Source organism: Thermobia domestica, chromosome 8, assembly GCF_964235325.1.
Source record: "Thermobia domestica chromosome 8, izTheDome1.hap1.1, whole genome shotgun sequence".
NCBI classification, from domain to species: Eukaryota; Metazoa; Arthropoda; class Insecta; order Zygentoma; family Lepismatidae; genus Thermobia; species Thermobia domestica.
Window position 1 is genome coordinate 49,967,548 of NC_137461.1, and position 26,732 is coordinate 49,994,279.

The 26,732-nt window shown below is 34.5% G+C and overlaps 2 protein-coding genes across 2 annotated transcripts; both read right to left on the minus strand.

Annotated features, from left to right (window-relative positions):
• Positions 1 to 1,501: 1,501 nt before the first annotated feature.
• Positions 1,502 to 2,566, minus strand: LOC145692121 (uncharacterized). The gene has a single exon (XM_081767418.1). It carries the CDS (start codon positions 2,564 to 2,566, stop codon positions 1,502 to 1,504), a length of 1,065 nt encoding a protein of 354 aa, XP_081623544.1.
• On the minus strand, positions 2,567 to 16,300 carry LOC145692122 (uncharacterized). The gene is made up of 2 exons (XM_081767419.1): positions 16,008 to 16,300; positions 2,567 to 5,501 (listed from the first exon to the last, which is right to left on the minus strand). The coding sequence occupies exons 1-2, from the start codon at positions 16,298 to 16,300 to the stop codon at positions 2,567 to 2,569; spliced, it is 3,228 nt and encodes a 1,075-aa protein (XP_081623545.1).
• Between the last annotated feature and the right edge of the window lie 10,432 nt (positions 16,301 to 26,732).

Here is a 26,732-nt window from a genome sequence, read left to right on the forward strand (position 1 = left end):
TAGTGGTAATGCTGTTCAGTGCCGTAAAAGTTTTCGTTAGTGGTGGTAAACTTCGAGAATTAGAGTATAATAAAAATGACTTCGAGGTGAAGTTGGCCGGGTACTTGTCATATATCACTTAATTTGGTCAATTGTTCGCGCTACATTAGTGCTATTTTCTGTCCTAATTGTTTGTTAGTGACTCTAATCTTCATGTGTTAAAGAAACTTCAAATTGGTTCCACGAACTTCACACACCTCGCATTTTATCACCAAAGTTCATCAAATTTGTTACATGGTTACTGAGTGGTAAGCACAGTTCTCTGCCGCAAAATTTTCATTTGTTTACTGAACTTCTTGAATTAGAGCAAATATAAAATCAGTTCGGCCATCTTCACAAACCTCACCACTTTTCGCCAAATGTGAGTGCTGTTCTCTAAAGTAAAAGCTTCGTTAATTGTACTAAATGTCAAGCATTAAACCAATGTCAAATTAAATTTTTTTTCATCTGGCGATGAGTGACGAGTTGCGTAAATTGGCTCACCTTAATTATGTATTTCTTTTTTAATTCTTTAATTTAACTGACTTATTCACGAACATAAAAATAACAATGGAACATTTTTTCTGAAATTTGGCTATAAGTAAATGTTAAATTTGCCTCTGTGTTATTTTTAAGTTATGGAATTCTTGAAGTTTAACCGCTTAACGGTTTTACCCGAATTATTACGTTCAAGAGTAATATGTAAATCTGGATTATCCCGAGTTATTACGTTGAAACTATATTTTTCCGTTCGAATCTGTATTTAAGCGAAATGGTTCGTTGTCACAAGAAAGGGTGCAGGCAGCAAATCCTAACAAGCAAATTAACCGTCTTTTGTTTTGGTTTATTGACTTTTAAAATAGATCGTGTTAGCACGCATTTATGATATATTTAAAATATGAAATAAAAAATATAACCTTTTCGGGACGTTTCTCTAAAATAAATTCGACAGTTAAGAAGTTAATCGCATGAATAAAATAATTTACGGCAGCAAACAAGAATGGATCACTGTTTATGCTTACGTTCTTAAATGTTCACCATTTACTTAACTGGTAATGGACTGTCTTCTAACAATGGAAACTTCCAATACTTGTTTTTAGTTTTTATTATACCTTACTAATTGCTGGTTTTTAACTAACACTTAAAATAAACCACAAAGTACATATAATAACTTCACTGTGTTCATTGCACTTAAATAACAAACTTAACTTTAAAATTATGGAAGAAATGTTCGTGCCTCGTGCCTTATGCACCGTCTCTCTTCAACACTTTCCATCTTGAATAACAAATGAAATCTAAATTTCGTAAAAACACTGTTTCCAGTTCTTAGAGAATATTACTACATAATATAAGACTTAACATGCCGCCCGCCAAAAAAGGGCTAGTGACCTTTTTTTAAAAAAAAGAAAAGAAAAGAAACTTTACGTAACAACAAATAAAATAGACTGAAACAGGAAATAAATATACTGTAACATGAATGACATTACGATTCATCATTATTTGGTAAAACACAAAGTCCTCTAATTGAGCGTTTATATAAACCATTGGAAGTTTTAACAGTAGCCACTCGAACCAAACCGTCAGGTCCAGAATGCACTTCAGTGATGGCTCCCAATTTCCACGATAGAGGAGGTAGCTTATCTTCTTTGAGAACCACCAATTGACCTGGCTGTATGTTGGCACAGCTTCTCTTCCACTTATTTCTTCCTTGTAATTGTGACAAATATTCCATATACCATCTTCTCCAAAACTGTTGGAATTGTTGTTGGATCCTTTGCCATCTTTGAATTGAACTAATCTTCTCCTGATGTAAGTCACGTTCTGGTAGTGCTGTCAATGGTTGGCCAATAAGAAAATGACCAGGAGTTAATGCTACTGGATCATTAGGATCATTGGATAATGCTACAAGAGGTCTCGAATTTAAGCAAGCTTCTATTTGTGTGGTTAATGTTGTTAATTCTTCAAACGTGAGATATGACATTCCCATGACTCTTCTTAAGTGGTATTTAAAGGACTTAACTGCAGCCTCCCAAAGACCACCGAAGTTGGGCGAATATGGCGGAATAAAATGCCATTGGATTCCTTCAGTAGTTGCAAAATTCTTAATCCTTTCTTGATGGTCAGCTGTATGCAACAACTTTGCGACTTCTTGAAGTTCCTTGTTGGCACCAATGCTATAGATATGCTTGCATCTACCTCGACGAGATATGAACCTTCTCAAAGCAGCTAAAAATGCCTGACTAGTAAGATCACTCACAACTTCGAGATGGATAACCTTTGTTGCTAAACACACAAACACTGCAATGTAGCACTTCACCTTTGTTTTTGACTTTCTAGTACCAGCTTTGATGAAAATAGGACCGGCAAAGTCAATTCCAGAATTTGTGAAAGGTCTTGTTAGTTCTACTCTATGTTTTGGTAGTTGTCCCATTAATTGTTCTGGTCCAGACGCCTTTAATCTTTGACATGTAAGACACCTTCTAATTACTTTCTTGATGGCATTTTTACCATTAGGTATCCAATACCTTTGCCTTAGTGAGGCTAGCATTTACTGACATCCAGAATGTAGCAATCGCCAGTGTTCATGTTCTATAATTAGACTTGTTAGGTGATGACCTGGTGGTAGAATAATTTGATGTTTAGCGTCAAATTCAAGTTCAGACATCTTTAATCTTCCACCAACTCTTAGTAATTGTTGCTCACATATGAAAGGATTGAGAGACAAGAGTTTGCTCTTATTGCTAACTCTTCCACTTTCTTTAAGATCAGCCATTTCCTTAGCATAAACTGACTTTTGAACTTCTCGTATTAGATTGATTAAAACTTCTTCAATTTCTTCCAAGGTAAGAGCGTCTACATTTCTTCTTGATGCTTCTACTTTAGCATTCTTGGAAAACCGCATGCAATAAGCCAAGACTCTCTGAAGTTTGTTAAAAGTAGAGAATCTTTCGATCATACTATTATCGTGAGTTGTTACTAAGTAACTTGATTTTAATTTCTTCTGTTCAGGAATCTCTCTGAGTGGGGCAGGCTCTGTCTTAGGCCAATCATGTGAAGAACACCGTAACCATTGAGGACCGTTCCACCATAAATTTTTATGTATTAACTTGTCAGGACTTGTTCCCCTTGATATAATATCTGCAGGATTGTCACTTGAAGCGACGTGTCTCCATTCTCCTCCCACTTCTTGTACCTCAGCAACTCGATTGCCAACAAATGTTTTCAATCTATTTGGACTTGCTCTTAACCATGCTAAGACCACCATAGAATCTGTCCACATATACACCTGGGATATTCGTTGTTTTAATGCCTTAGTTACTTTCTTGACAAGTTTTGCTGATAACACTGCTGCACATAACTCTAAGCGAGGCAGGGAAATCTTCTTTATGGGCGCCACTTTGGACTTAGCACATAATAACTTCGAAGTAACTTGACCATCCTTGCTGACGGATCTTAAATACACACATGTCCCATAAGCCTTTTCTGAAGCGTATGAGAAAGTGTGAACTTGAATGTCTATCAAGGTACCCAACTGAAGAGCCATTCTGTCTACACTGATATCTGATAATGAAGGAATGAATTCAAGTACTGTCTTGCATCTTTGCTGTAGTTCTTTAGGAAGTGTTTCATCCCACTCCAATCCTGCTTGCCACAGATCTTGAAGAATTATCTTACATACGATTGTTATTGGACTAACAATTCCCAACGGATCAAAGATTGAAGCAATAATACCCAACATCTTGCGTTTTGTTAAATTATTATTCGACCTTTGATTTAGAGTGAATCCATTCATCACTTGAAGTTGATCAGTTGCTGGATGCCAAAGTAATCCTAATGTTTTGACTTGACCCTTATCGTCTAAGCGTAATGGAAGTTGTGTTTCTCTCAATTCTTCAGAGATGGATTCCAATAACTCAGTAGTGTTGGAACACCACTTTCTTAGCAAAAAACCACCCTTTTGTAGCATTTGTATTAATTCGTCCTTTATCTTTAAAGCTTCCTCCACACTTTCAGCCCCTGAAATACAATCGTCAATACAGAAGTCATTCTTGAGAACTTGTGCTGCCTTTGGATATTCACAAGCTTCTTCTGCACTTAATTGCTGGAGACACCGAGTAGCAAGGAAAGGCGCTGAGGCTGTTCCGTATGTGACAGTCTTTAATTCATATACCTTAATGGGTTCTTCTTCTGATCTTCTCCACAAGATCTTCTGGAATTTACAGTCACGCTCATCAATCAAAATCTGTCGATACATCTTCTCTATATCTGCAGTAAAAGCTATAGGGTAGGTGCGAAATCTTAATATAATTGACTGCAATTCGTCTTGCACAATTGGACCAACTTTGAGAACATCGTTGAGTGAAATGCCACTAGTTGAGCATGCGGATGCATCAAATACTACTCTAGTCTTCGTAGTAGTACTAGCTTCCTTAATAACTGGATGATGAGGCAAGTAATATATTTGAGTAATATTAGAGTTGCCTTCCACTTCCTTCATATGTTCCAAAGCTTCATACTCTTCAAGGAATGCTACATAATCTGTGCGTAACTTGGGGCATCTATTTAACCTTTTTTCTAATTGTTGTAAACGCTGAGCAGCTGTCTTATAAGAATCACCTAACTGGATCACTTCTTGTTTGAATGGCAGTCTCACTATAAAGCGTCCTGTTGAATGTCTTCTAGTGTTTGCGATAAAATGTTCTTCGCATTCCCTTTCTTCTTTGGATAGAGGAGTTTCTTGAATATCTTCTATTTGCCAAAACTTCTGCAGCTGATGGCGTAAATCATCGTTGTTGTGCAAAAAGAATTTTCTATGTTCTGGCGTGAAGTATTTGTGCTTTGGCATCTGATATTGTCCTGAAACTATCCATCCTAACTCTGTATTTTGGAGAACTGGAAATGCTCCTGGACGCACCTGTTGTCCTGCTTTGAGTAGACTAAAGAAAATTCTAGCACCTAACAACAAATCAATCTTACCAGACTTGTTGAAATTAGGATCCGCTAACTGTAAATTCGGTGGAAAGTTCCATTCTTTAATGTCAATATCAGCATCAGTTAAATTTCCCGCTATTTTGGGCAATACAAAACACTCAACATCTACACTAAAATCACTTACAGCAGAGAATACTTGTAACTTACTTCCGTATTTAACGTTGCAACTTACATTATTAATACCTTGTACAGGAACGTTGATAGGATATTTCTTTAATTTTAACCTTTGAATGAGTGATTCTGTTGAAAAATGAGATTGGGAACAACTATCAAGCAAAGCCCTAACCATATGTAATTTACCATTGCAATCTTTAACTTGAACAACTGCAGTTGAAAGTAAAACACGCACATTACTTTTAGGCTTCACAGAGCAATAAGTACTAGTATTAACAACTTCCTGCTCTTGAGACATCGACTTTTCCCCTACAGGTTCCGTAACAGAATCATTTTCAACACTTGCAGCATGATTAGGCTGTGATTCCTTAAAATCACTATGGAATAACGCGTGATGCTTGAGATTACATATTTTGGTACGCTCTTACACCTTTAAAAGGGTAAACTTCCAAGTACTATTGTGGAAAAGTGCCGGAAAATCACATCCAAATCTGCCAAGTCCACTAGATTGTGGATGGGAAGAAGAAACCAGTGACGAAAATAATATTGTTCCTGTGATGTGCAGACTACCTTGCGCTCCAGAGACAGTATTGCAGTTGATTCGCTGAGGTTGCACAATAAGTAAATGTTCTTTGGCATGCAAATGCCGATCTCGGACCATGCGATGTACGGAACTGTGTCTTTGTGGAGGAGATGAAGATGAGTGTGTAAACCGTAACTTACGATGAGAAGATTCAGATGATAGTGATGAGACTCTCGATGACTAGTGAGAAACCATACGTGTTACATCGTAAGGGAGAAACCTTAGAAATAGCATATAAGGAATGCTCAGGTGAATAACTATCGGTGTGACATCATGAGAGAGAAACCTTAAAAGTATAGTGTAAGGAATGCTCAGGTGAGAACCCATAAGTGTGACATCTTAGGGGAGAAAACTTAGAAATACAGTGTAAGGAATGCTAAGGTGAGAAACCAAGTAGTAAAAACCCACTAACGAACTGAGTGTTTTTTTTATAGTGACCAATTGGGTCAGATAGAAAGTGGGCTCTTTAAATAATAGATAAATGAAGTAAATCAACCCCCAAGGTTGATTTAAATGAAGTAAATCAATCTATATTATAAACAATAGTATATACTTATTAGTTACATAAAAATCCTCACAAGAAAATATATTTTCTGTAGGTGTAACTCTTTTACATACAAAACTGTGTAATTCAAGGATATATTTCTAAACTAATTGTATCACAGAGCATCATATTAAAGATATTAGATATAGGTACGTAAAGCCAAGGTTAATTATGTTGCATTTCTTTTCAGTTTATGTTTGTGTTGTGCTTTCGCTATTAAAACCCACAAATTCTGACACCTACCATTACATTAACTAGTTATTTTGTGTTAGTTTTAAAGATACGACATCAACCTCTCATTTTAAAGCCACCGATCTGGCCTACAAGTTCATTTCATCTCCATTCCGGCTACCTGTGGCGGTTTACAAGTTGTTTATCTTTGAACATAAAGAAATGGATAAATAATAATAATCTAATTTTGATACTGAAGCACGCCATATTTAAAATATGGAGTCGCTATGGCACCAAATTGTTCTAAAATAAAATTTATAATGTATTATTTACATATTTGCACAATCACGAAAATTTTAATATATAATTTGTAGAAGTTATAGCACTCTGAAACCAGAGAGACGAATTTCACCGGCGGCCATATTGTTTCTCCCCTCCCGGTCCTCTGCCACGGTTTTCGGCTTGCCATCTGGTACCACATGATTAGATACCTTCTAGTGAAGGCATTCCCTCAACCCGTAAAGATCCTTCACACAAAACTCACGAACTTTCAAATGCAGGTTTCGCCTAATTTTACTAATCCTACATTAAAAGCTATAATGCATACCCATACTGTAACATAAACTAGTCTAGCTCCGTTAGTTTTAAAGATACAGAAATGACATATACCTCGTTGGAAAGCCCTTACACAAACCCACAATATTTATTTCAAGGTGATTTCGCCTATCTGTGGCAATTTACGAGTTATTTCCGTTTGAGTATAAAGAAAAGAAATAACTAATACCGAATTTTGGGATTTAACGGCGCCATATTTAAAATATGGCGTCGCTATTGCACCAAATTGTTCTAAAATGGAATGGTTGATGTGTTATTTACCTATTTGCACAACTTTCAAGGTTTTAGTATAAAAGTTGTAGAAGTTATGGCACTTTAAAGCCAGAGAGACAACTGTCACTGGCGGCCATTTTGTTTCCCCCCTCCCGGTCCCCTGCCACGGTTTTCGGCTTGCCACCTGGTACCACATGATTAGGTACCTAATAATGAAGATATTCAACCTACCCGCAACATCCCTTCATTCAAAATCCCACGGACTAGGAAATATTGACATATGCTCCTGGACTAATAACAGATGAAATCTAAATTTCGTAAAACAGTGTTTCCAGTTCTTAGAAAATATTACTACATAATATAAGACTTAACAATCACCTTTGGTAAATTCTGATAACATATAGTGGGTTATCTTTATTTCGTCGCCATTTCAAAGTTACTTTAAATCTTAACTTTAGCAGAAATCTTTTACCTCAGAGAAAATAACAGTAGCTACGTAGTAAATTCGGTAAAGTGTTACAGCAAGTATCGGCCCAACGTCACACTGTCTAATTCTTGATTTTGTTCTAATTCTTGAAGTTTATCGGCACTAACAATATTTTTTCTGCAGCAAACTGTAGTAAAATAGCACAAAAATTGAACCAAATTTGGTGACAGTTTGATACACATAGTGGGCGAACGTCACGTTAAGGCCATTTGTATGTTCCTCCAATTCTTTAAGTTTAGCAGTACTAACGAAAATCAACAGATACAGCTATATCGTACCACTGAAGATAAAACACTTTTCGTCAATTTTATAGACAAATAGTGGGACTCGTGAAGTTGTTCTGATCAATTTCGAAGTTGGTCTAATTTATAAAGATGAGTATTATTAATTAATACTTTTATGCCAGAAGACATCGACAGGAATTTATCAAATTTCGTAAAGTTTGACTACTAGTGGCGGGCAACATGAAGTTGGGCGGATCCATATTGATGTTTCTTTAATTCATGAACTTGAGCAGCACTAACGAAAATGTTACTTCAAAAATCACCACTAACTGTAGAACATTTGCGAATGTTTGGCTCAAATCACAGTCAACTTCACACTGACATTATTTCGAAATTGTTGTATTTTTTAAGTTTAGCAACACTAACGGGATGTTTACGGCAGGAAACGACACTAACAGTGCAGCAAATTTTGTGAAATTTGGTGACAAATGTAGGGCTGCTTTAAGTTGAATGTTACATGCTTCAATTCATGAAACTAATTTACAATAAGGAATTTTTATAACAGAAAACAGTGCGAAAAAAAGAAGTAAATTTGCTGAAGTTTGGCAACAAGTAGCGGGCCGCGTGAAGTTGGCCGGACCCAGTTTGATTTTAATATTGTTCATAAAGTTTTGAAGTATTAACGAAAATTTGTATGGGACGAAGCAGCAATGACGATTAATAAAACTTGACGAAATTTCACTATAAGCGGCGGACTATCTTCACAAATGTTCATTTTTGACATATGTAATATTTTGAAATCCCGATCTGATGCTCCCTTTAGAGAATTCCAGATTGATGTCTAGATGTTTTAAATGGCTCTTATAATGCAAAAAAAAACAAAAAACAAAACAGTGTTAGTTTGTACAAGCATTCAAGACTACCGCATAAACATTGGGCCTCTTTTTCTTACCTTTTTTAACGTTGGATTTGATTCCCTTAAGGAAGTAAATAAACGAAAAAGATATAACCAAAACATATACATACAATCAAAACAACTTCTTACAATACATTGCTTACGACAAATTGTGAAAATTACATACAGTAAAAGACAGCATATTGTGCATGAATGAAAGTTTATGCGGGAGTTGATATTGCTTTAGTACGTAAGAAAGGAAAACAATATGTATAATTTATATGTTTCAGTATAAATGACAAAAATTACTTACCGCAGTTGTAAAATAGATAAAGCGCAATGTGATAATTAAAGCACATACCACAAAACTCACTACGTATGATAATTTTATAAATATTAACGATCACTACAATACCCTTTCAATGTACAAAACACTATTAATAATTCTTAAAATTAGATGTTTAGATGTAAGAACAGGTCCTTACAAAATATGTCCGATTCGCAAAATGTATAAAATGGAAAACATGTAGAAAGATAAGACACATGCAAACGACAGAACTCATTAATGTGAATAAAATTATATTCGGGAACATAACAACTCATCCAGAAAATCGGAATGGAAAATCATTATGTTCCAAATACAAAATTGAAACGTTGTAGTACGCTGCATATTAATATCAAGCTGATACTCACGTTTACTCCTGTCAAGGTAAAGTACATCGTAAGGGTATCAGCTAGAACCGAAACTAAGATTAACTTTTAAATGATAACTTTCTTTAATTTTAAACTATTCTAAAAATAAATCATGTGCTACAAGTAGATAGATTACTGCACATCGAGCTACAGAATACAGTTATTTTTCGTGGGATGATTTCAAGAACGAAACTACTTTTATGGCGTTTAAAACCATGTAAATTGTTTGAAACAGGATGCATTTGATAGTTTTATTACTCTGTCATTTATTTAGGTACTAAATACGATAAACATAAACTATTATGTATTGTATCTATTTTTGTTTGATTTCCACTAACATTGATGCTTGCATTACTTGTAATCATGACAGGTTTTCCACAAAGAAATTTAGCGGTATTTCTATCACACACAGAGATTTTCCTTTCTCTTTCCCATTGCAGATAATAGTATAACACCATAAGCTATTTGTCTTACGAACGAATGACAAGTATGTGTCTGTATTTGAATTTTCTACCGCTGGCTAGCTTTAAAATTTCCTTATTTCAATTCATTATGAAAGGAAAAAGGATTTTGGAAAAGCCTTATACAGCTAGAGGGATAAAATTAAGATATTGGTCGATAATACAACTGATATTTTTCTAAAGTGACATGTTAGAAAAACGACGTTTTGAGAGAAATTAGAAAAACTCTACTTTGTAACGTTATTTGTTTCGTTAGATTCCCATATTCCAAATATATTTTGAATCTTTATAGAATACAGAAAATTACCATGAATCACACAACACAATTATGCACTTTTGAATATATATTTCGACATATATATCTAATTAGACACATTGAAATAATATACAATCTATTCTAACATGATGGTTGTTCGTTATATCTTTCCTTAGTTACCTTAACAACGGGATAAACAAGTTGTCATAGCAACGAAAACAAGAAATATGTCAATACAAATATTTAAATCATTTCTTTATATATATATTCTTCTTCTTCTTAATTGCTTGTGCCTTTTGAATATCACTTTTGTCCGTAAATAAAAACAAAACTTAGAAATTTCATACAAAATATTACATTGTCGTTGTATATAATGGCTCCCGAACTCTAGGACTCTTTAAATTGGTTACAATTAAAGAAAGAATCCTGGAGCGTTATACAGTTCATATACATAGTTACCTTATTTTTTTGAATATTCTTTTTATATATAAGAATTACAATTCGTGAAATAATATACTATTTTCATCTTATCTCAATATCATTCCTATATTTATTCAATAATTAATTTTATTTTAATTTTATAAAATTATCGATGAGAAAGAAAAATTCAAAATATAAGTTGTTTGATTATTTAGGTCCAAAAGTGTTTCTTTAATCCAAAACCATTTATGCTTGATAAGAATAAAGTTAGTGTAAATTAAAATACAACATGACCTAATTCATTTATTGGTGCATAATACTAGTTAACAAAGGTTTTGTTACATAAAATGAAATATCTGTTCTTAAAGGAACTTTTTGCGCTGAATTCGAATATGCACTCGGTTTTTCTCCATCACGTACGATTTTCCCGTAACAGAGGGATTTTCGGGAAAATCCCTCAAAAATTTCCCTTTTCGTTTATTTTACACCCCAAGATCTTGTCCCCTTGCATATACTAACATAGAAATTATACCTAAGTATACTTTGATTCATATTTAACAAACCCTCCAAGTTTCGTAATGATCGCTTTATTCTTTCTAGAGAAATAAATATGTTTGTATGTATAGTGTATGTACTGTTTATTGCACCTTATAGTAATGCTTTCAGATCTCTTAAGTTGAGGTAAAACGTTTTGCTTTATTACCACAAACACATATATAAAATATAATACAATATAATTTACAAGTGTGACAATTTACAATAAACAATAATACAAATGTACCAAAAGGTCATGAAAAGACAATCAAAACTATCACAATATATGAAACTTCCATTGGGTTACAAAAACGTACACTACTTCCTTCTTTTGTAAGAAATGTTGCATTCTCTAACAAGACCCCAACAATAGTCCCCCATCATTGAATGATCCCATCGTCCCTGGTACCTTTTCTCCATTGCCATTATATCTTGGTGGAATCTTTCCCCCTGTTCGTCGCTGAGAGCACCTAGGTTAGCAGGAAAGAAGCTGAAGTGGGAGTGCAAAAAGTGGATTTTTAAAGACATCCTACAACCCAACTCTTTGTATTTCTGTATCATGTCCTGCACGATTTCTGTGTAACTCTCAGCTTTGTTATTGCCCAGAAAGTTGCGCACAACACACTTAAATGCTGTCCAGGCAGCTAGCTCAGCACTGTTTAACTTGCTGTCAAAGCTATCATCAAGCATTAATTTCCTAGTTTGGGGACCAATAAACACTCCCACTGAAATCTTAGCATCACTCAGGTTAGGGAACTTATCTCGCAAATACTTGAAACCTTCACCAGATGTGTCCATGGCTTTGACAAAGTTTTTCATAAGTCCTGACTTGATATGAAGTGGCGGTAGTAATATCTTATTAGGATCTACCAAAGTAGCGTATTTGACGTTGCATTCTCCAGGTACGTAATTCACTCTAGGTTCCCATTCCTTCACTTCGCATGTTTGTCATCAGCTCGGCTATCCCATAAACATAAAAAGCATTGGTACTTCGTGTAACCGCACTGCAGTTCTAATAAAATACCAACTACCTTGAGATCACAACATATTTGCCAACAATGGTCCTTGTAATTTATAAGATTTAGCAAAGTTGACATGGTGTCATAGGATTCCTTAATCTTCACTGAGTGCGCAAGTGGTATAGAAGGTTTTTTATTTCCATTATGTAAAAGGACAGCTTTAAGGCTGACCTTTGACGCGCCGATAAATAACCTCCATTCTTCTGGAACGTAAGGAATTCCTAGCTCCGCCATCAACCCATTTATATCCGTACATACGCACACATTATCTTGCATTGAGAAATAGCTTGAAAATTGAACATGCCTTTTCCTGTACACTGATATGTTCGTTTATGCATCCAATAAGTTCCACTGCTGGAGCCTTGATCCCAAAAGTTCCGCCTCTTGTTTTGTCAGGTGCAAATAACGGACTAGATCATTAAGTTCACATTGCCGGATGAAATGTGGCTCGCGAACACAGTCAGGGATGAACGTTGGATCCTTGGATGTACATCTTGATTTCGATGGTTCATCAAGGTCATGATCATTATCAGAGTCTTTTGGCCATATCTCTTCCCAGTTGGTAGGGGGCTCGGGAAGTGGAAGTTTATCCCCGTGCGGAATAGGTCTAATTGCGGATTTAACGTTGGGATAATTTATTGTGTATTTGCTTTTTTTAGAATGTCCCTTAACTACTGTGAGACAAAAATAACAATCATCCAGATGGTTGGTGGGTTCTCTCCACACCATTGGTACAGCAAATTTCATGAACCTCCGTTTCCCTTTGGCCCATGCAAGTAAAGTGACGTAGCACGACGCACAAATTATGTTGGGTGCCCAAGTTTTGTCCTGATCTCCCACACGACATCCGAAATATATATAATATGCTAGTTTCACCGATGGCGTAATGGATCTACACTGTCCTTTAACTACAAACTGGCCACACACATAACAAAAACTATTTGGTGAGTTAACACACGAACGCCGTCCTCTTGACTCCATTGTACTGATCACAAACTAAACTTCTGGTCTTAGTTGGGTATAATGCCGTTAAGATCAAACATGAAAGCACTCTTAGCAGCAAAGACAACTTTGAAAGTGAAGTAGTGTTAAACCACACGTCAATATAAAAATGTACAAAACTCCGTCACCAGGTGTCAAGAACACAAGAAAGAAATGCGCGGGGGGAAACGATACCGGGAGGGGGGAAAGTGTGTTGTTGACTATTGTAAATTTTAATTTTTATGTCTGTGTTTGTAGTAATAAAGCAAATCGTTTTTACCCCAACTCAGGAGATCTGAAAGCATTACTATCAGGTGCAATAAACAGTGCACACAGTATACATACAGATATATTTATTTCTCTAGAAAGAACAAAGCGATTTTTACGAAACTTTTAGGATTTATTAAATGTAAATCAAGGTATACTTAGGTATAATTCCTATTCTACTATATGTAAGGGGACAGGAGCTAGGGGAATAAAATATCTGAAAAAGGGAAATTTTTGAGGGAATTTCCCAAAATATCTCTGTTACGGGCAAACTGTACGTGATGGAGAGAAACCGAGTGCATATTCGAATTCAACGCAAAAAGTTCCTTTAAGATCAGGTGATTTTTTCATGTAACAAACAAAAAGTTTAAATTTTTTAACTAGTGTAATTAGCATAGCTTTGGTAGATAACATTCATATTGATTCATATATGTGAATGTATAGAATGTGGAAGAAGTAAGAATCACGATGAAATCATAATATTCAAAGTGAAACAAAACAAAAACTAAAAATGAAATGAAATCTTTGAGTTTTACGTCCCACGGTTATGCCGGTTAGGCTAAAGGAGACGGTGATGATGAGTAATGAATGAAATGGTGGAATGAAGAAAGTGTGAGGAAACGGGAGAACCCCGAGAAAACCCACGCACACGGTCTTTGGTCACTACAAAGTTCACGTGGCGTGGGCTAAAACAAAAACTAATTGATATCACAAGCAATAATAACACAAGAAGGAAATTATTACATTAAGAATTAATCTGAAACTTTGATATTATATATATATTGATCTTAGATAAATCTTCTGTAGGAACTAACTTTTTAACTAGTTGCATCCATTTACTTTTGGTATGCTTTAACGGACGCCATGACTTTAGCTCAAGTAATGTTCTCAAAAGGTTCGATTAAGTTGCATTGAATGGCACAATCTTGAGTACAGTCCTGTATGTTATTTACTTCACCTCTTCTTTGTTTTCTATTTCTTCCACCTGCAATTACTACGATATCTGGGAGTTCGTGAGTAATTACGTCCGCTATTTACATTATTTCTAAAAGCGGTACGATTATTATTTCTGTTTCTTTTAAAAGTAGGTTCGGTCGTATTACCATTACGAGAAAATTTAACGTTACCTCTTCTATTATAATTGCAATCTTCTCTAATATTGATGTTTCGCACGGGAATATGATTAGCTTGATTTCTGTTAGTATAAACTTGCAATCTAGACTGACTCGCATAATTTTGAACTATCATTTATTTATTTATTTATTTATTTATTGAACAAATTCCCAGATGCAGCATAATTGTGCCATTTTACACAGGGAAATGTCAAAAAGCGGGAAAAAAGAAAAAAAAGAAAAAGAATTAAAAAATAAACAAGAACAGTAACATCAATAGTATTAACAAAGAGTGCACAAGTACTATTATTTAGCCAGCACGCGTTTTATTGCTCTTTCAAACCCCGGGTAGCTCGCAAAATGTCCACCTCACTTGTTAGATTATTATAATAGTTGGGTACTCGGTGAAAAGGAGACCTCTGTATAATTATCAACCTAGGGCGTGCAAGATGGGAAAGGTGGGTATTCCGGGTTTAGCGGGAAGGGACATGTAAGAATAGTGGTTAAATTAGGATTTCTGATCTTAGGTTCCCATTTACAATCTTATGAAGAAACTTCAAATCAGAGTTATTTCTGCGTACTTCCGGCGTCTGGATATTAAGATATCGCAAAAGTTCCTTCTTAGGTAATATTCGAAGTGCGGGAACACGAAAACGTACTATTGCAATAAAGAAATTGAGAACAGACTCAAGTCTAGAGAGATGTGTAGGTGCGGCCATGGCCCATATGGGAGAGAAGTATTCGATCTTAGGTGCTATTAGAGTTTTATAGAATGTTGTTAATGTTGCCACAGTACGTAGTTCAGTGAATCGGTAAAGAAGCCCCAGCATACGCATTGATTTCTTAACTATTGAGGAGATGTGGTCAGAGAACGAGAGTTTCAAATAAAAGATGACACCAAGATCATTATTAAGTTATTAAAATTAACACACTGCCAAGATGCCAAGAGATCAATAATTGCTGTCCCTAAAGGCTAGTAATATTCCTATTGATTCAGTGATGCGTGATTCCTGCTGATATGGATTGATCTGCTTCAAGTCATTATATGCTGAAATTACAAAATCTGTAAGAATTTTGTCAACTTTAGGATCCAAACGTCGGTTTCTAATCTAGGCATCCCGGTCTGCTAACATAAAATCGTTCTCAAAATTTGTTAACAGCGCATTTTTAAAATCTGAATAATTACGCAGACTACCTCTGATCGCTTTATACCATAACGAACAAGGGGCTAACAAAATATGCGGCAAGATTTTAAGGAAAGTAGCCTTATCTGTATCGATTAGTTCACATTCTTCTTCAATTTTTTTCTAGAAAGGTACTCGCTGGGATGTCCTCAGATCTACCTCTAAATTTAGTTAAGGATCTTATTTCACTAAATTTCACGCGAATATTATTACTACTAAAATACCTTACACGTCTAGGTTTTACGTATGTATGGTTCCTTCGACGTAGTCTTCTTTCGTCGTCCTGGATAATAGAGATGGTTTCCTCTCTTTCAGAATAAGCTTCTGATGAGTTGCTGTCTTCTTTACAATGCCTTGATTCAGTTCTCCTATGTTCCTCATACACTACGTTGAGGGCAGGATGAAAATTACAGCTGTACGGATTTTCTCTTTGATGGTCTGTACTTCCCTTACAGTCTCCGAATTTGTTTTTTAAATTCATTGACTTGCGGTCTACTACATCAACATTACTTCTCATCACTTCAAAGCCATGGATAATTTGATCTATCCTATTGTCGGTTATTTCCAGTTTGGTATTAATTTACTGCGTTACTTGCTCCAATTTATAATCCATCTGCTGTCCTGTTTGTTGTGTCACTTGTTCCAATCTGGAATCCAATTTGGAATCCATCTGCTGTCTTATTTGTAGTTTTACTTGTTCCAATTTAGAATTCATCTGCTGTCTTATTTTTTGGGTTACTTGTTCTAGTCTGGAATCCAAATTTTGTGTTGCTTCTTCGATCTGTAATCCATCTCCTCTGTTATGGAATTCATCAGCTGTGGTAAAATATTAATCACATCCATTGAAATCTCAATTGCTATAATATTGGCATCTTCAACTCCTATGCTGGTATTCATTTTAGTTCTACGATATATTTTTATCTTTTATTACCTAGTAAAATGTAATCCGTGATGATGTGACCAACTTCATTAATTAAATTAAATCCTTCGTGACCCCAAGACCCACTGGTTTCTATTGCTACTGTTACAAACCAATATTTGTCCAATAGGTTTGAGTATTTTAGTCTTTTGTCTGATTCTCTGTGAGCGGCGACGAGACCTGCCTGAATTGAAGAATGGGGTAAGTTGGAAGGAGCAAACGTATCGGAACATGTGAAATCCCAGACTAGTGCTTTTCCATTTTTCCACGGTACCAAGCTCATGCCATCAGGCCTTTTACCATCAGAGCGGCAACAACCATTTGGTTCTTTTATTGAAGGAACTCCCGCTGAAACGAGGGCTCTACAAATAATGTCGTTTACAATATGATGTCGAGATTGTCTTCCCGCACTTTTTTTTACATGAAAGGCCATGTAATCCTTTATTATCAACATATGCGTTGCAAGCAGGACAAATTTCACATATTGAAATAATATACATTCTATTCTAACAACATGGTCGTTCGTTATATTTTTTCTTAGTTATCTTAACAACCAGATAAGCAATTTATCATAGCAACGAAACCAAGAAATATGTCAATATAATTCAAATATTTAAATTATTTCTTTATATATTTTCTCCTTCTTCTTAATAGCTTGTGCTTTTTGAATATCACTTTTGTCCTTAAATAGAAACAATACGTAGAAATTACATACAAACTATTAGATTATCGTTGTAACTACACACTAAAGTTTCTCCAAAACGTCTATTTATTTATAATATACCGCGTGTAGGCAACAGATTGACTGGCGCAGATATCTCACAAAATGTATATCTACTCATAGCAAACAACATATTGTCGTCAATTTCGTGTCTGACAAAACTTGACATATGTCGTTTTTTAAAACAATGATACAATTATAAACAAGGCATATATATATATATATATATATATATATATATATATATATATATATATATATATATATATATATATATATATATATATATATACGATGGCCTGGTGAAATATTCACAAATTGCGAGAGGTTATTTCTTTAAATACCAAAGGAACAAGACAGGGTATATAAGCATGGAAAGTGCGGCATTTGCAAAACGAGATTAATTTTTTGCTCGAAAATTACATTTGATTAACAAAGGTTTATACTAGTGATCTTGGCACACATACAGAAATGTTCAGCTTGGCCGGTACCCAGTATGTCGCTTAATGTGGCTAAGTATCGCGTGATGTTGTGATGCATCATCATTTCCATTGTATATAATTGTATTTATCGAGACCGTGTTTCTGTAGGGCATAATAGCAGCATCAATAATAGGAAGTCTGTGGAGATGCAAATCGCCAAGTATTATTTGGTCTGTTATAAAGAGTAACACTTGTCTAAATTAGGATACCGTTTGTAACGATAGACCGAATTTTTCATATTCCATTGTTTAGAATACAAAGCAGTGATTGTTCATGACTTTATGTATTCACCCGTTTTATCTCCGTGATGCCATACGGTAACGGGAAACAACGTTCAGAAAACCAACGTTAAATATCTGCTCATTTTCCTTGTTCATTTACTAGTAAAATCTGATTCCTAAACTAGTAAATGAAAAAGGTAACAAACGAAAAACGTTATATTTATGATTTTATGTTGTTACGAAAATACGTAATCAATGTTCACGAAAAAGGTTTAAAAAATAATCCGGGATAATAAGGGTTAAATACCAAACCTCGCATATTTGTCAGACCTGTTACCCAAATTAAAAGTGCTAGCGATAAGTTTCTTTCCCGTACGACGCGTCCACCATGTTAAAAGATGTAGTGATAGCGTGAACACTATTAGACTATTCTGAACTTCTTAATCCATTCAATATCTTCCTGAATGTTGCAAAATCTTGTTGGTACAAAGGATGCTCTTATATTGTATAAACCGAGATGAGGTAACCAAATTCATTTCATAATAATTTCGTTAGTATGTCATTAAGCTACTTGAAAATTTTAATAAAAATACTGAATAGATGCATGATAGTAATAAATGCTAAATTATAATTTTAATTCAATTTCAAAATTATTGTCTATCAACTAGTCGAGGTTGTTTGTATTTTAAACGGGTATTCGCTATAAGTTACACAGACACTGACAATAAGCATCTCCAAAACGATGTATTAACCATACTTCAGAAACATAATTATTTTCCCTAGAAGATCATTACCAATTATAGCTGAAAATGTATGAGAATGGCGTAGTCAAAATATTTACAAATTATTTTTTTAAGAATTATCTTTCAATGTATGTTTCTATTGAAGATTTTTGACAGTTCGACTTCTCACTAGAAAGTAATATGTTCACTTCTCCACAGTATGATATAGCACAGATATAGCAAGGTGCTTGAATCGAGGATCATCTTAAAAACTTCCTAATACAATACTGTACCATATAATTATATACTACACCTGTTCCATGCATGTCAACAACACCACGTGCTGTATTTCAACTAGTACTAAAAGCAAGTAGACGACAGTCATCACCATCATCAACAAGATGTGTGACCGAAGAGAAACACTAGCATCGAAGCAGCAACATGCTGGAATACCTTCATAGTCATCAGTTTTGGTTGATCAAATGCCTTCTCTTAGCTTGCCTAGAGCTCTGAGAGTTCCAAGATTACCCAAACCGCTTAGCTTGCCTAAAACTCTGAGATTTCTTGCCCACCTATCTTGCCTAGAGCCTTGAAAGATCTAACCTAACCCAAGCATCCTAGGTTGTCTGGAATCTAAAGTTCTTTATCCACTTAGCTTGCATGGAGTTGTTTTGGCCATTATGCTATTTGTTCGTCCCTCAAGAACTGGGAGATCTTAAAGTACAGACACCTAGCTTACCTGTAGTTCTGTAGTGTCAATGATTCGGCTGTCTGGGCTTGTGGGACACATGTACTGTAGAATATTATAGTGGTGTTTCGACCTCAAATAGTGTGATTCCACGTATAAATTTGTATATAACAACATATTGTAATAAAAGGTTGTGGGAGAAAGTCCAATATCCCGTGTGCTAATTAGTCTACCTACTACCTTAACAAAGTAATTTTACATGGGAAAATAGTTGAGGTCAATACGAATTGATTACATTGTAAACTTCTCTCCCTTATTTTTCTACCGTACTCTCTTTTTATTAACGAAAAGTAGACTTGTGATGTTTAGGTACATGCCCCAAACTGTGTTTCTCTACTCTGAAAGCTGTAAACTAAATTATGTGGTAGACTTTTTTACCGCAAACTAGATGCGGTAAGAATACTTATGCAGAAAACTCAAAAAAACATAGTGAAGAGGGTTCTAGACCGTCATTTAAAATCATGCATTTACTAAAATATTCTGATATTAAGGAAGATCCCGATCATTTCCTTTTTAATTTACTTGATCACTTGAGGCTACATTAGCCGTGGACTACTGAGAAGAAAAAAGTTTCCTCCTACGTACTTACAAATTGTTGCATTGGACTTAGTTCTTTTGCGAAAGGGGATAAGAACCCATTATCTATAGTTAGCGATTAAACAGTTTTTGTTTTAAAGAAATATAACATTAGTTTCCTTCCAGACGATGTCGTCACTGCTGGACTATCTTCACTCCCTATTAGCAGTAAATTCATGTTCCTATTCGGTCGTTTATTCATATTTTTTATTCATATTTTGCAGGAGAAAATGAAATGTATTATCCATTTTAACGCCTTTTGTTGCCTAAATGAGACGGTTGATTAATTAAAGTTAACCATTATGAAATTCTTGATGGAATTGAAATGTGTGAGGAAATAGAAGAGTCAACAGAACATTCATATATATGATGCTGTCTATACAATGCGGTTGACTCCTACCTCGTTTTTTCTGTTCTTATAAATTATGAATCCTACTCTTCATTTGTATTACCAATCATTACTGCCGGATTAGTCAGTGATACAAACACAAGAAAAGCACCGAAAGTTAAAATTTTAACATGCTTTTTAATAGGACTCGATCCAATATAGGATTCGCCTTTGAATTGTCAAGTGAACGCCTCAAATTGCTTGATTTCACAACACCGGCACCACTAAGCTATAGAACAGTACCCGATTTCTTAGTTTGTATTGGTGACGGATATGTTAATACATTTGCTCTGCTGTTCCCATCGAGCTCATTAGCCTATTAAAGACGTGCGTGCTATATAAGTGGATAGTTGATTATTCCATTGGGATATGTGTAACATATGTAGACACGAAAAGTAGATGCGGTTACAGGCGTGGCTTCTAAGCCTTATTTGCGTCCAAATAATTTAAGAGATCATTCTATATGTTGTAATATAATAATAATTTCCTTCAAATTGTTATTTTTGAAAACGATTTGTGTCTCTGCAGAAAGAAGGATTTTTCTTTTTTTAAAAAAACTTTAATAGTGGAGTTTTAATGACAGTGTGTGTCATAATGCATTTGTCAACTCCTCTGCTTATAGTATAATACGTACTGTAACGTAGTCTAAGTAGGGATTAAAAATGCTCCCATAGAATCTAGCACTATTAGACGTGGACTGGTAAAGCACATACACAAGTGGTATTATTAAATAAAAGGGGAAATACCTATCTATATAATAAATAATCTGAAATAGGAGCATTAACACTGCTAAGTACATCGTTCAGTCGGTTATTCGAAATGTCTAACGAAATAGAGATATATAACGTCATTGGTAGTGTATATAAATTTTGAATATGGAAAGAAAATCCTGGTATTTAATTTCAATATTCTTGTAAACAAATCGATTACTGAAAGATACATATATTACAACAAATGTAACAATTTAAACCCTATATAATCCTTCGACTATCTCCACAAAGCCATTAACATTCCATTAATGCTATTTTATATCATAATCATTAATAGAAGATCAATCAATTAAGTAGGATAGTCTTGAGAACACAGAATTTCAAATTACAAAAGTTGCAACTTACTATTTTATTCCACATATGACTAAAGCCTCCTCCATCGCGAATATGAAGAGTTAAACATTACGTATGTTTTCTATAATCCAAAAAAAAAAATAGTAATAAAGTTCCTTTAGAACCACTTTAATCAATTCTTCATTAGATATTCTTAACATTCTCTTCAATTTGGCTAATACACAAGCTATAACCGTATTCACAATTCTTATAGAAACCAAAGTTATGACCAATAACCTTCACCATACAACTTCTTAAATAACTTCATGCAACTTGGAAGACAGGTAGATACATATAAAATGATCAAAAATGACCTGTATTAGTACAAAATCCATTGTTTTCGGGATCGATGAGATGAACAGTGACACTTTTGATGCCGTTTAAATCCAAATTCAGTCCCCATTAGTAAGCCTAAGGGGGTGGTGACATGCAAAATGATATTGCAAAATAGAGATATTAGAGTCAAATTCACAGTTTTTAGAGTACCTTAGTTGATTGGTGACAGTTTTAGTGACCGTTATAAATAAAATGAATCGAATTTTCCTTTTGCGAAAAACGGGCCTTATGCTAGTGTTTCATAAATACATATATTTCTAGTATAGTTTGATTTAATTTATTAATTTTGACTGAATGTATTTAGTGTTGTGACCTTTACAGTTTATTGTGTTATGTATCGTTATATACAGCAAACATATGAATGATGGGACTTAATATTGAGGTGAGCTTGACACCATAATCCGTACTTGAAACAATGTAGTTGCTGAGGACACATATCATCATGCAAAATCAATCTTTATAGTATAGCTATTTTGCTTCCAATCACACTATCTTCCATCCAAGAAATTTGAGATTCGAAAAATAAATTTTAATACACTGATCTGTAACTTGAATTCCTTATTACTTTTGAGCTAAATATTGAGTGATACAAATATTGAGTGATGTCAAATATACAGAAGAATAATACTAGAAATCATGTTGAATTTAATTTCAAGCAAAATTCATACGACAATAAAGCGTTTATCGTAAAAATGACGAAAATGTCATTGTTGTGTTTAAAGTACATACTAAAGGACGTTCGAAACAGGAGAAACTACAATGTATTATTCATGATTTCTCAAAATGATAATTTAGACGTTATTAGCTATTATATGACGTTACTAAGCCGCCTATAAAAAATAACATATATGTTCCTTTATTGCCATATGTTAGCGGAAGCACACATCGAATCAAACTCAGTCTAGTGCTCTGGTAAACGTGCGTTCTCCAAAGGAATTCGTAAACGCGTGTGAGTCTTGGACATGTCTACATATCTGGCCAATTTAACAGCCAGAATTAACTGTAGGTCGATGTCTCATATAGTCTCAGTGCTGAAAAGAGACGTTAATATCACACAAACGAAGAACACAAATCATGTTAAGGATGTTACGTTTATAATTCACAAAGAGAGTTTGGTGTTTAAATTGAGTACTTGAGTTTACATAACTAGTATAGTATTTGTAATGATATTTCATTAAAGTCGATAGCTCAGATTTTGCTACTTCATTTATTAGAAAACGTTCCGTAAGTATAGCGCATGGTTTTCTTAACCATAGATTACACTATATACAACAATACGTACGACTACTGTACATTACATCACAAAAGTAAAACTACGATAAAGAGAAAATAGAAGAAGACATCGCTTCCTATGGCATGTAAATATAAATATATCACTTCACTTTTATCGTTCACAGTCCAAGAACATTCCCGAGTAAGGCACCAGAAACTTTACTAACTGGACTTTTGCCGCTTTCGAAAATGTTCGGGAAATAGGAGCCTGAGTTTTTATTTCCAAGCACCTGCAAAATAAAAATATAAGTTTATCACTTATCACAGGTTTAAGGAAATACAATTATATATTGAACTTTGTTTCCTTGTATACTATGCATATCAAAAATTGTATGTATTTGTAATTACAGTAGTGAAAGTATCACAGTGAAATATATATTAAACAAGTATAGTGATTTATCACTATCAGGGGCAACTCTTGGGTGAATCAAATCGATAGAAAAAATATCACTATAAGCTGTGGCAAACGTGTCTAATGTACTGATTTTTGTGTAGAGCTTAGTTAAGCACTATGATTATTTCTTTCTTTACAATGGCAATAAAGTTTAACTTTTCACTGATATGATTTCCTTCAAAACGATCACTCACCACCACTTCGACTAAATTTAATACGAGTAGTTGGGTCCATTCCCCATACCTTTCAAACGCAAGTCCTGTTTCCTACTACCTTAATATTTTTGTATCATATTTCCATCTAGTTGATGGAATGTTTAATAGTCTTTTTTCACAGGATTTTCAGCTTTGACTCTATACATCGAAAGTAGACTTCCCTTAGAAATAATTAAATGAAATGATATATTTTAGTTTAACGTCACACGATTATGCCCTTTATGCTAAGAGAGACGATAATTAAGGCAAGTGTATGATGATGGAAGAATTGGTGGAATGAAAATGTGGAAAGAACCGGGAGTACCCGAGACAACCCACGGATACGATGTTGTCCAACACAAAAGTACTTGACCTGGTATTGAACCAAAGACCCGACGCACAAGAGATAAGCACGACACCATTGAGACACAGTTCCACCGTTTAGATTTTCGTTAAAGCAATAAGTCACTCTCATCTTAGACTTCTCAATATGCTAGCCATATATTTGCTAATATAAAGACCCAAAGTCCATGCCTTAAAATTCAGTTTTAAAAACCCTTCATTTTTTCCTTTTCTTGCGAAATTGATGCGATTATGTTCACATCTGTCAAAACAAAGCTAATACAAGTTCTAAAATACTACTTCCTAATTCATGATGTTTGGTGGATAAGTACCGAATCAATGAGAAATGTACTTTTTCTTTACTTCGTTGCGACTTACATAAAACTGTGATTCTTTATGTTAAGTTAAACTGTCATGATATTTGTTCACTCATAACAAGACTACTAACGTTATTTAGGACCGAAGATGCCTCTCCTTCCACAAAATATCCATATTTTAAAATGAAAAACTAGAAAGATATATATGTATCGACCGTCTCATAAAATCGGAGATAGTTTCAATAACTGAAGGGTAGAGCGCAGTAAAATTGTAAGTTCTAGGAATGTGAAACGCACTCTCCAAAGTATTGAGAGAACGGTAGCGTCTTTGTGGAAACTGTAAGAGGTAAGACAAAATTTGTATATGTATCTACAGTATTTATAGACAGCTAGACAAGTAAAGATATTTGTCGAATGCAGTTGTGTTTAAATTTTTAAAAAAGAAAACGAAATAGTGGATATACAGTATGTTCAAGAAGTTCCAGACTCCACAGTTCTGAGCAACAGGGAAGCCGTGTCACTGTAAGCTTAATTGTGTTATTGGGAACACTGCTTCCATAGTTATATATGTCACTGTATGATGCCCCTATGTCAGAACAGAAAAAAGTAAAATGGAACATTTTAGATGTGAAATCTTGATAGACGCGAGTGTTTCTAATTACACATTTGAGGAAATGTTAGTGACACGTGTGTCAGTATACGAATGGCTATACACAAGGCAAATAATGGCACATGTAATGCCTTCGTTTATAGGTCGTTTCACATATTCATCTCGTAAAACACCAGAGCTTACTTGAAAAAATACGTGTGTTATTCATCAGGATGAATCAAAGATAGTCCTCATAGTTGATGTAAAAAAAACGCGGTAGGAAGTTCGTGCTTGTGTCACTCTGTCAGTTGGAAACTTACAATACTAGACAGATCGTGGTGAAAAATAATCATATCATACGCATCTTAAAGTTGGTACTGGATACAGGAAGGATTGCGAGAAAGGGTTCAGCAATCCTTTCGAATTATAAATCTTCAGATGCAACATATCAGGAGGACGTGCATACGCATACATCAGTGTCTACAGCACGTTCCATCACATAGAGATTTACTGGTAAAATTGTTTGTAAATGATAAGCATTTAATTATGTTACGTATTAAATAAATGAACAAAAATTGCTCTGCGATTGCTCTCTGTGATACTCAAACTTTTGAGTAGAGAAACGTCTCGAACACACTGTATTCAGTAGCTTAATATATCTATATACGAAATTCTGACAAGAGCTAAACATTATTCACTTTTAACAAATAGTTACTATACACTTGTTAGTACAGGTGGATTATTTTCGGAACAGCTGTGACCATTCGTACGTGCAGCTCTCAATCTAGTCCCACAGCATGACGTTTCTACAACAGCACGAAAACAATTGTCTAACAGCTTACATATACTGACCACAGCACTTTCACTGTGCTCAACTCATCAATCCCTTCCCACATTCCGGTTCGCTGACTAGCTTCCCATCGAAAGTCATAGCTCTTCCAAAAACAATCTTCCTATATATCCGTATAAATAAAATATAAAGATTAGTTGCAAAATGTTGATATTATTATTATTTAAATTAATAATAATAAAATATATCCTATTATTTAAAACATAAAAAACATATGAATATCTTTTTGTATCGATATTATAATTAATATATTTATTTTTCATTTTCTTTTTTGAATTCCATAATCAGATTAGTACATATTTTAAAATAGCTCACGCCATAATAAAATAAGGATTTACAAGTAGTAAAATATACAAATATACAACGTATTATTGTAATTTGGCCATCCGATGAACCCAAAACAGGGAGTATCTGGATAAACGAGAGGTCAAAATCTGTTTAATGGTTATCCCGTGGAATGCTGTGTAAGTACAAATGTCCGCTTATGTTTCAGAAGCAGAATATTTTTGAGGGTTATTCTTGGTACTTTGTGGTATAGTATACTTACAGAACAACTTTTGGACATATATTTTTTCGATGGCAATTTGATTAAGATCCAGAAAAATCCCCGTTAATGTTTTCATTAGATCTAACTTTCTGCTACGACGCGGCCCTAAATATCTCTGGGCAGAATGGAACCTAAGGATGTTCCGTGTAAATGTTGTGCTTTTTGAGAAATGAAGTTAAAATCCGAGAAATTAATCAACTTATCTACTAATTATACCCAATTAAATTA